This window comes from Ammodytes marinus (genome assembly GCF_949987685.1).
Source record: "Ammodytes marinus genome assembly, chromosome: 8".
NCBI classification, from domain to species: Eukaryota; Metazoa; Chordata; class Actinopteri; order Uranoscopiformes; family Ammodytidae; genus Ammodytes; species Ammodytes marinus.
In genome coordinates this window covers 16,182,146-16,194,043 of record NC_137212.1, presented here as the reverse complement: position 1 = coordinate 16,194,043, position 11,898 = coordinate 16,182,146, and the positions used below count along the sequence as shown (strand labels likewise).

Here is an 11,898-nt window from a genome sequence, read left to right as displayed (position 1 = left end):
AGATGCGGAAAAAGACTCCTTATAACACACTGGATCCACTCCAAAGAGTTATCTATAAAAAAGACCTCTGTCATACAATGGGATACCTCCATTTGAATGTTATCCAAAACATCTCAATATAATTTTATCCTGGATGTGCCCAAATGCCTGAGGTAGAGGTGGTATGATGCCCAATCATGAAACAAGTGCCACACCTTTAGAGCATTTTCCTTTGTTGCAATATTGGTAATATTTGATTTCATATTTTCAGATATTTTTACAGAGCCCACAGCAGGGAATACCAATAATAAAGTTCTATTCTATTAGAATAGAATAGAATAGAATAGCCTTTATTGTCATTGTATGTTGTACAACGAAATTTGAGTGCCACTCCTCTGGTGCAATCAGCATGCAATATAAATATAACATTTTTAGAACAGAAGATAAGGAAATGTTGTTAAGCTATATACAAAAAAGAGACTATATTTATATATCTATCCTATTTAAATTGTAACTATATAACTATTAAAAAAAAGAAACTATATATATATCTATAACTATAAAACTATAACTATATAACTATTGAAAAAGAAACTATATACAGGTCCTTCTCATATAATTAGCATATTGTGATAAAGTTCAATATTTTCTGTAATGTACTGATAAATATTAGACTTTCATATATTTTAGATTCATTACACACAACTGAAGTATCAAGCCTTTTATTGTTTTAATATTGATGATTTTGGCAAAAAATTAAAGAAAAAACAAAAATCCCTATCTCAAAAAATTAGCATATTTCATCTGACCAATAAAAGAAAAGTGTTTTTAATACAAAAAAGTCAACCTTCAAATAATTATGTTCAGTTATGCACTCAATACTTGGTCGGGAATCCTTTCGCAGAAATGACTGCTTCAATGCGGCGTGGCATGGAGGCAATCAGCCTGTGGCACTGCTGAGGTGTTATGGAGGCCCAGGATGCTTCGATAGCGGCCTTAAGCTCATCCACAGTGTTGGGTCTGGTGTCTCTCAACTTCCTCTTCACAATATCCCACATATTCTCTATGGGGTTCAGGTCAGGAGAGTTGGCTGGCCAATTGAGCACAGTAATACTATGGTCAGTAAACCATTTACCAGTGGTTTTGGCACTGTGAGCAGGTGCCAGGTCTTGTTGAAAAATGAAATCTTCATCTCCATAAAGCTTTTCAGCAGATGGAAGCATGAAGTGCTCCAAAATCTCCTGATAGCTAGCTGCATTGACCCTGCCTTTGATAAAACACAGTGGACCAACACCAGCAGCTGACATGGCACCCCAGACCATCACTAACTGTGGGTACTTGACACTGGACTTCAGGCATTTTGGCATTTCCTTCTCCCCAGTCTTCCTCCAGACTCTGGCACCTTGATTTCCGAATGACATGCAAAATTTGCTTTCATCCGAAAAAAGTACTTTGGACCACTGAGCAACAGTCCAGTGCTGCTTCTCTGTAGCCCAGGTCAGGCGCTTCTGCTGCTGTTTCTGGTTCAAAAGTGGCTTGACCTGGGGAATGCGGCACCTGTAGCCCATTTCCTGCACACGCCTGTGCACGGTGGCTCTGGATGTTTCTACTCCAGACTCAGTCCACTGCTTCCGCAGGTCCCCCAAGGTCTGGAATCGGCCCTTCTCCACAATCCTCCTCAGGGTCCGGTCACCTCTTCTGGTTGTGCAGCGTTTTCTGCCACACTTTTTCCTTCCCACAGACTTCCCACTGAGGTGCCTTGATACAGCACTCTGGGAACAGCCTATTCGCTCAGAAATGTCTTTCTGTGTCTTACCCTCGTGCTTGAGGGTGTCAATGATGGCCTTCTGGACAGCAGTCAGGTCGGCAGTCTTACCCATGATTGCGGTTTTGAGTAATGAACCAGGCTGGGAGTTTTTAAAGCCTCAGGAATCTTTTGCAGGTGTTTAGAGTTAATTAGTTGATTCAGATGATTAGGTTAAGAGCTCGTTTAGAGTACATTTTCATGATATGCTAATTTTTTGAGATAGGAATTTGGGGTTTTCATGAGCTGTATGCCAAAATCATCAGTATTAAAACAACAAAAGACCTGAAATATTTCAGTTGGTGTGCAATGAATCTAAAATATATGAAAGTTCAATTATTATCATTACATTATGGAAAATAATCAACTTTATCACAATATGCTAATTATATGAGAAGGACCTGTATATATCTATAACTGCATAAATAACAGAATCTGCAGCAAACCTATGTAAGCAAAAACAAATAACAAAAATGGCAGGTCAACCAGGGAGAAAATGTTGACCTGTAAGCAGTGTAAAACAGTAAATCTATTTAACAATAGCAGCAGTTATTCTGTATGGTACTAAGTGGATGAATGCATATTTTTTTCTGAATATGTTTTTCTGTGTTTAATCATATTTCTGTGTGCAATATAATAGAATATAATGTATTCATTTTGAGAAGAATTAGTCAAGTTCATACCTAGGGCAGCAGATTAAACTGTCAGTGTCCATGTCCCACCAATCCGTTTTTATCATAGATAGTAAATAATAGGTTTTTATCTGTGTTGAGCTCGCGGAGCCTCTCGCGGTCACCGGAGGAACTCACGCCCGGCCCGGGAACGGGGTGGCGCACACCGCCCTCTACGTCACCGGTCTGAAGCCTCAAAGTGGAGACGCTCAACTTTTCTGCATTCACTTTGTCCTCCCGCTCCCACGTTTGTTTGCTCTCCATGTCTGCTCCCTACTTCCACTGCTGCGGAGGCGCAAATGCCGAAGGGGAAACATGTTCATGAAGTGGGAACGGAATATTTCGTAACTTTGAGTCTACTGACGCACTTCGGACAGCCATTCACCACAGGTAAACTCACCTGGCTAATTGTTCTCCTAGGTGACTATTTGCTCTTCTTTAGTGGCTTATATTTTTGCGTCTATCATGTTATCTGTGCTTCCTGCTTTATATTGATTGTGTTCGCTGTTTTTCTTATTTTCTGTTGGAATTTCACATCCTACCTTTGCTGTTGTCGAACAGGCAGCCGTGAAAGTAATTTGCACATCAAACTAATGTCTTAAGTAATTAAGAAAACTGTACTTTAGACGTATAATGCTGAAATCTTGTTTTACCGCATTTGTCTATGGCGTTTACCCAAAGGAATGTTGAACAGGTAAACCACTTGACTTCCGTTGTAATGCCAGTACCAGGTCATAATCCTGTATAACTCAAGTAATGGAGCTTACTGTGATTTTAATTCAAAGCAGCCTCTTCCAGTAATGTCGTTTATTTAATTGTTTCTTGTGCAATTCTCTTTGGAGTCAGGTACTGCAGTTAAAGATACATTTCGAGTACTTATAGTTCACTTGGATTGTTTCTTTTCATGTTACATTTTGCTCCCTCTTTAACACATTTATTTCACATCAAATACTTTTTTTCACAGAAAACACAGGACAAGCTAATTAAATTATAATTATTATTATTAGTTTGTTATCAATACTGTAGGGTAGTTTAATTAAGTACAGCTGACATGATCAGTTGATAGATTATAAGATCCTTTGGTCTACAAATGATTGACATTCTTATTTTTCAGAATCATAATTTTCCTAAAAACAAGGAAATATCTTCATGTCTTGTTTTGTCCAAGCAACCAGAAACCAAAAGATATTCATTTTTTAGACATTTTATTTTCTGTTGATCGACTGACCAATTAATCGCCTTATTCTTTCAGCTCTTCTTGAATCCATTAATGGTCAACAAATGGTTCCCCTTCTTACGTTTTGTCATTTCTCATTGCACAGACTCACCTTTAAAATGGCCCAGCAGAACCACAGCTGCCATTATGATGAGTCCATGGGCTTCTTCTACAACAACAGCGGTGCTGTTGATAAATGGGACAGAGCCCAGCTCATCCTGGTGCAGGTTGTGGGCTCTCTCTTCTGCTGTTTCATCCTAGTCTCCAACACCATGGTCATAGCTGCTGTCATCACCAATAAGAGGTTTCATTACCCCTTCTACTATCTCCTTTCCAACCTGGCCGCCTCGGACTTCCTGGCAGGCATAGCATACGTGTACCTCATGTTTAACACAGGTGAGGTGTCACGGAAACTGACGGTTAAAGAATATTTTATCCGCCAAGGCCTTCTGGACGTCAGTTTATCCGCCTCGCTAGCTAACCTGCTGGTGATAGCTCTGGAGCGCTACATCTCCGTCATGAACTGGAAAGTCCACAGTAACCTGACGAAGAGGAGGGTGACCCTGCTGATCGTACTGGTGTGGGCCATCTCAATCTTCATGGGGGCTGTGCCGAGTCTGGGCTGGAACTGCATCTGCAACCTGAGCGACTGCTCCCAGCTGGCTCCCATCTTCAGCAGGAGCTACCTGGTGTTCTGGTCTGTGTCTAACCTGGTAGTGTTCCTGGTGATGGTGGTCATCTACATGAGGATCTACGCCTATGTGAAGAAGAAGACAGCTATGCTCACGCCGCACACCAGCGGCTCCATCAACCGCAAGAGGACGCCCATCAAGCTCATCAAGACGGTCATGGTTGTCCTTGGTAGGTGCTTTTTTTTTCTCCGTGAGGCATACATTAGCCAAACAAGGTACAGAAGGTTAAGCTCCTAAGAAGCTACAATATGGTAGAAGGTCACTGCGACCTGGCAATATGTAAGGTAGCAGTAACCTTTGACCTTCAACATCTATTCAAATCATCCTTTAATTAGAGTGGACATTTGTGACAAGTTTGAGGAAAATCCCTCAAAGCATTAATGAGATATTTTGCTCTTAAGAATGGCCCAGACGGGCGGTCAGACAACCCGAAAACATAATGCATCCGGCCATAGATGGCGCAGAGGCATAAAATGTTGTCTGTGATGATTCAACAATGAGTCAAAAGATTTCCCGCCTTAGTCAGGATTATTAGTAGTTGTGTACAGCTATGTGTGTTAAGTCATGGTTAAAGGAGGTCACAAAGTCCAGGCGATTTACAGTCAATGCTGAACGTGCTGGATTGTAGCCCATGTGTTCCTGATATGTGAGAAAAACCTTGAACATAGCGACACAAACACTTCCAGTGCTTCCAGTAAACATGTTAAGTGATCGTCAGAGATTTGAGGGATTTAAATGAAAGTAGCCTAAATCATCAAGGCGTGTTCCTTGCCCAGTGGCATGAATACTCATTTAGACCATTATCGCTTATTAAAGAGGACCTATGATGCTTTTTGACTTTTATGACCTATAAACGTTGTTATGATGATTCATAGTCATGCTTAACCATACTAAATTATCAAATAATGACTTACATGCATTTCGACGTATTCCCTGCTGACCGTCTGGGGTGTCTGTGCAGAGCACTAAACACTATTCTAGCCAGTCGAGAAGTCACGTCTTCAAAGCGGTCTACCCTTTCATAATTCGTGACGTCGCATAAAAATTTGTGACGTGACCACGCGGATGTTTCCATGTATGGTAATGCTGTCACTTCCCTGTTTGCGTCTGCCTCGCGCCATTATAGGTCCATGCTCGCGCTTCCCGCCACTGAAAGTGTTCCGGAAGGAAGGTAACCAATCACAACGGAGTGGGGTTTGCAAGAGGGGGGGGGAGGGTAGCGGAGATGGCCGATGCACAGGCGGAGGGAGCGGAGATTGCCGAAGCACACACACTCAAGTGTTGACAGGATGTGCTGGATCGCCAAAATAAGAGAAAGAGCTTCCCGAAAATCTACATAGTTTTTTGTGATGTGATTCGTGTCAGGTTGCTCTATAGCAGTGTAAAACAAGAAATTAAGACCAGAAAAGTTGTATAATAGGTCCTCTTTAATCATTTGCTTAAGCCTTATAGGATCAATCATTCAGTCTATAAAATAAATGTGAAAATATATACTAGAAGATGGCCCTTACACGATTCCAGAGACGGAAGGAGCATCCTCGGATTAACAGCTTGTTCTATCAAACCAAAAGTCAAAAGCCCAGATAGATTCAGTTTTACAGGATGTTAAACAGGAAAAAGAAGCAAATCCAAAACGTGCAGCTTCTTTTCCTTTTTAATTGCCTTTAGCGGATAATTGATTGTTTGTTGTTGGCAATTCATTTCCCGTTCATCGGCAATTGCTAACTGATCATTCAACTTATTGCATTCCTTATCCTCCCTTTTCCCAGAGAGGAGCCCTTTGTTTAGGTGTAGCAACAGGAAACCTTGCAAGAGGCAACAGTACTCCAATCGTTCCCCTCCCAAGAGAGGAACAATAGGGCTGCATCAACGTGTTCTACTGGCACACCGAAAACGCTTTTAAATGCATATTCTCAGGCAAGCGTGAAACCCAATGTTCAGAGTAAGTTGCTGTACCCGCAAAGTAAGCAATGCTGGTTAGACTGTACTCAGATGAGTTCCCCTCAGCGCAGAATGTGCGCACTTTTTCTTGTTTTCATACGCTCTTCATTGAGTCATCTACATTAAAACATGTACGGAATAGTTGTAGTGAGGTTACACAGGATAATGGTCTGTCATTGTCTTCTTCTGCACTTTGGTGTGCACGGGCCTCGATACATTTTGTGGCGTAGGAGCCTTCTGCCTCCGTACACACTTGATTCCAGACTGCTGTGTAATTTTCTCTTATCCCTGCAAGGACACTGCTCCTGAGCATGTGTGGCGTACCGTAAGACACCGCACCACATTGGCCTTCAGTGAACCTCCCTTCCTCCCCAACCTTTTCCCCCCAAAAAAAGGGAAGAGAAAAAAGAACCTATACTTCAGGACTCATTTGCTTTCCCGTGCTTTGCGGGGTTCCCTTAAGTGTCTGGCACGGAGAAGTGTTTGTACAAACAATTGTCAGTGTAAATATTATGATTCCTTGTAAAGAATACTGGGACCTCCGGGATGAAATGTTGAAGAAAAAAAAAGTGCCTTTACGCACTCTTGTGATAGGTGCTGCATGGATGGTATTAGTAGTTAGAGCACCTAAAAAAACTACTGCTCAGGAGGACAACTGGACAAACCAGTTTGGATACACAAACCCACACTTACTCAAATGTGATAAGTGAGTGCATGAGCAGTTTCACATTGTCACTGGTGGGTAGCAAACTAACACCAAAGACAAATTCACAAATGTTTGCATGTGCCCTTCATTGAATTATTTAGTAACTTTTAATGTCTAAATTTGTTTTTCATGGCAGTAGTGATGTAGCTGGTTCTTTGTAGTATACGTTATCTAAGTGTTGGGGCATGTTTATTAAGATAAGTATCAAACGACTCCTAGCAGATTCAGATTTTGTTTTCACTCTGAGTGCAACCACCATCGACAAACAAATACCAACTGAGAAAAGGAACATGTGCTTAAAGTGTGTCTTACTAAAACCCTCTTTTTTTTCTTTCACTATAGATTAAAGGGAAAGAAAAGCCACTTTTTAAAACTTCAATAAACCAACAACTGCCAATGATAGACCATTAAAATGGGTTCTCACTCAATTTAATTTCACTGTTTTGAACATGTAGGCCATCAAAGACGAAGACAAAAGAAGAATGAGTATGAAAATATAATTTCACTGTAAAATTGTGGCAAACCTTTTGACTCTGGCCTTTGAGATAAAACAAATTCCAACTCTTCTACCAGACCTTGTCTGTCTGTGCCCACATGTATCCATGAGACAAAAAGAGAGAGGGCGTTATAGAACAGTACTTCTTTTTGTTTGGCAGATGTATTGAAGCTGTAGAGATGCTGGAAGTGTCAACATCACTGTCGGTAGACAAGTCGCTGCTTGTGGCTGCCTTTCAGTTCCCAAAATGTCCTCGTAGTGCTGATTTCTGTGCCCAAACATGTTTGAAATACAAGGCTACTTAACTGTTTCAGCATCTCTGTGACATACCATTTTCTTGACCAAACACGCAGCGTTTATTCAACACAATAATGACATTGTATTCCCAACCTGTGTCTGCTCGTTGTTGATAGTATTAGAATGGTATTACTCGGATTAAATACAGTGCATTTTAATGGAAGCATTTTATAGGTTATGTTTTTTTTGGATGATTTGCTGAATTATTTATTAAATGTCTTTGGGCTTAGGCCTGTTGCTCAGACAAAAACAAAAAGGTTTGGAGACGTCACTTTGGATTCTCAAAAATTCAGATTGTTTCACTGTTTTGTGACATTTTATACACTTATACATACATTTATCCATAAAACGAAAATATATTTACATAATAACTGATAACCAAAATAATTATTAGTTGCAGTGCTTATGTAAACAAATTCGACAACCCAAAATCATTTTCAATACATTGGTTTAGGACAGTCTTATGGCGAGTTACAGGAAAGGTTTGACACCTGCTGAGTTAGATGAGTCCTTTAAACTTTTACAGACTGATTTCATGGTTTGTCTTTTTGAGCAAGAAGGTGACGCCTAAAAAAAAAAACTAACTGTTGAATTTCTTCTGCTGTATTTTTTTTCTGAAGGGGCCTTTGTTATCTGCTGGACTCCCGGCCTGGTGGTTCTGCTTCTGGACGGCCTCAACTGTACAAGCTGCAACGTCATGAAATCAAAACGCTGGCTGCTGCTGCTGGCTGTACTCAACTCCGTCATGAACCCCTGCATCTACTCCTACAAAGACGATGAAATGTGGACAACCTTCAAGAACCTCATGCGTTGTATCGGCAACGGGACGCGGCGGCAGCGCTCAACCAAGGCCAACTCCAGACCACTCAGCTCTGGGCAGGACACAGGCACCAGCCAGCCTCCCTCAGAGGAGGCAAAAAATGATGACCAGGCTGTACTCAAGACCTGAAAATGGAACTTGATGATAATGAACCAGAACTTCTGGACGTACTTTTATGCAAAATACAAACTGGCGTTGACTTGAAAGAGAACCTTAGACCTTCATCTCCAGCTGGTCTCAGGAGGGTCGTCGTGCTCCTCAAATTAAAAGAACGTTCTTGAAGAGACACTGCATGACAGCTGCTCCTATGTGGAGATGGCGATGAGAAGGGATGTCTTTTTTTTTTAGACATGGAGCTCGCAGTCATGCGTAATGGGAGATTCCTCTTCCTCCTGCTCTTTTTGTCTCCCTCATCACATTCCTCTGGGTTATTTCAACTTGGATAATAGTGCACTCCGATGGCTGAAGAAAGATTCCAGTATGAAGTCAACTGGTACATTTCTACCTTTTTCCTTCCAAAAGGGTTAAAGAAATCATGCAAAGGGTGTACTTCACTTTCTTTTATATATATATATATATATATATATATATATATATATATATATATATATATATATATATATATATATATATATATATATATATATATATATATATATATATATATATATATATATATATATATATATATGTGTATATATATGTGTATATATGTATATGTGTGTATATATACATATACATATATATATATATATGTGCATCCCATAAATTAGGGCTGTCAAAATTATCGCGTTAACGCAGGGTGATTAATTTCTGGAATTAACGCGTTAATTTTTTTATCGCAATAAACGCATGTGCAGAATGATCCGCGCCGTGCATCCCACCGGCTCTGTACTACAGTCAGTCTAACGTTGTGACTGACCCAGGATCAGTAGCTGCGCGCAGCCAAACATAACAGCACGCTAGCCCATGCCGTGTTTTAAACTGCTAATGGTCACGTCTGTGTCGGGGGCATAGATAGTATATAAAATCAACTGCCGCGGGTGACAGTTGATGTCGGGAGCAACAGGAGGAGAAACATTGTCCGCTCTGTTCAGAGCCCGCGAGGACACAAACGTCTGCAGTTTTCAGGTGTGTGTGTGTGTGTGTGTGTGTGTGTGTGTGTGTGTGTGTGTGTGTGTGTGTGTGTGTGTGTGTGTGTGTGTGTGTGTGTGTGTGTGTGTGTGTGTGTGTGTGTGTGTGTGTGTGTGTGTGTGTGTGTGTGTGTGTGTGTGTGTGTGTGTGTGTGTGTGTGTGTGTGTGTGTGTGTGTGTGTGTGTGTGTGTGTGTGTGTGTGTGTGTGTGTGTGTGTGTGTGTGTGTGTGTGTGTGTGTGTGTGTGTGTGTGTGTGTGTGTGTGTGTCAACATAACGTCGGCTTCCTGACAGTCCCCTAGGACGTGCGCACACACACAGTATTCAAGAATGCACAACCTATAGATTCACAAAATAAATGCCATTATGTAGCCTATATTTGCCCAAAGACATAGTAAAGAGACAGACCAATTGAATTATGGTGTGGTAGGTATATATTTTAGTTTGATTTCAATTTATTTTCAGTATAAAAACCACCATTTGGATTTTCAATTAATAGAAATAGTCATTTTAAATGTACATATCCACCTTATGTCCTTTATCTTTCCGCTCAAACAACAATATACAGAGAAAATTCAAATTTTTCAGGCATTTTTCGAATGGTAAAATTAATCGTGATTCATCCACAGAATCCTGTGATTAATCTGATTAAAACATTTTAATCGTTTGACAGCCCTAAAATAAATACATTCAGTATATTCAATATATATATATTTATATAAAGAGTGAACATTAGGTTTTCCTCCTTACTTGCTGATCTAGTGTAGAAAAAATTAACTTCTTTAGTCAGGCACTATAAAACCTTACGTTTTGTTTGGGTATGGCACAGTTTTTAAGATGATGTACTGCTGTTCTACTTGTACATCCTGTAAGATACTTTTAAGATAAGGTGCAGTAATTTCAACAGCATGCCAGATAGCATGCTACATGCCCCCGGATTATATTCTTCATTGTCTGCAGAAAATCTCCCTCCACCCCCACCCCCACCCCCATCCTCTTTCTTTTACAAAGCAAGTTTGCCTCTGGTATATAGATAATGGATTCACTCCTTTCTTGTACCATATGTCGTCTTATCTTGAAATCTAGACAAACAGATTCCTTCCATGCACCCGCAGCACCTCGTGGAGGCAAACTTGTACTCCCTGTTGCCTTCTACACACATCCGCTTTGACGCCATTGATAGGCTGCTGTTGCTTTGACGAGGACAGCTGCCCACCTGAAGGGGTTGTAAAATGACATTGCGACACACTGGACTTCCTGCTGGAGGTTCAGCCTTAGTACCTGCAGGAGCTGAACAGGATATGACTGAATGACTCTACTCCCCCTCTGCCCCCCCATTGAAAACACACTACCGCCCATAAACCCCGCCCTCACTGTTTTGATGTCGTCATTGCTTAATCACTGACAGGATACCAATGACTTTACTTCACCCTGATGTACAGTATTTATGCTACTCCTGCTGTAAATGACATGACGTCATTCTAAGTTGGCTTGTCTTTATCTTGGGAGTGCAGAAATGCCACATATGACAGTGATGAGTGGAACAGTTTACAGCTCCACCAGTGGCGTTTCTGTATTCAATCGAGATTATTCATGGTTGTTCATGTACAGCGTGACTTTTAAACTTTTCATATTTAAAATATAAAAAAATTAACTCCAACTTGGAATTTCCAGATTTTTTTTGTCAAACATTGAACATCATGAACATCAACATGTACAATCTGTTATTCCTGATGTGTGATTAATAGCAAGCGGCATATAGCTTAATATCATAATAAGGGTTTGTGACACAGTAAAGGAGTGATTTTCACTACATAGTTAGTAGGAACCTCTAATATGAACGCAGAGCCGGCCCGAGGCATAAGCGAACTAAGCGGTTGCTTGGGCCCCCCGACTGCCAGTGTGTTTGATATTGACATCATATTATGTAAATGTAAGTCATCATACAAAAAAGGAATACAATGTTTTGGTCTAGATGATTAATAGCCTAATAATTTAATCCGTTTATCTGGGAGGTAATCCGAAATTAAAGCTGGGGAATGTGATTTCTGATTGGTCAAAGTTAACATAAGATGTACACTTTGACCAATCAGAGCGAGGCTCCGATTCTCTGTTCTTATTGGCTGTTGGGACTGTCCATTCAC

The 11,898-nt window shown here is 40.6% G+C and overlaps 1 protein-coding gene across 2 annotated transcripts; it reads left to right on the top strand.

Moving 5' to 3' along the window:
- The first annotated feature begins 2,696 nt into the window (after window positions 1-2,696).
- Window positions 2,697-9,150, top strand: lpar3 (lysophosphatidic acid receptor 3). Of its 2 annotated transcripts, none has more exons than XM_080032988.1 (3): window positions 2,697-2,844; window positions 3,777-4,531; window positions 8,423-9,150. In XM_080032988.1, exons 2-3 carry the CDS (start codon window positions 3,790-3,792, stop codon window positions 8,749-8,751), a joined length of 1,071 nt encoding a protein of 356 aa, XP_079889114.1. In that variant the 5' UTR covers window positions 2,697-2,844; window positions 3,777-3,789; the 3' UTR covers window positions 8,752-9,150. The 2 variants fall into 2 exon arrangements, with proteins under 2 accessions (XP_079889114.1, XP_079889115.1); XM_080032989.1 differs by having other exon boundaries at window positions 2,697-2,874.
- The last annotated feature ends 2,748 nt before the right edge of the window (window positions 9,151-11,898 follow it).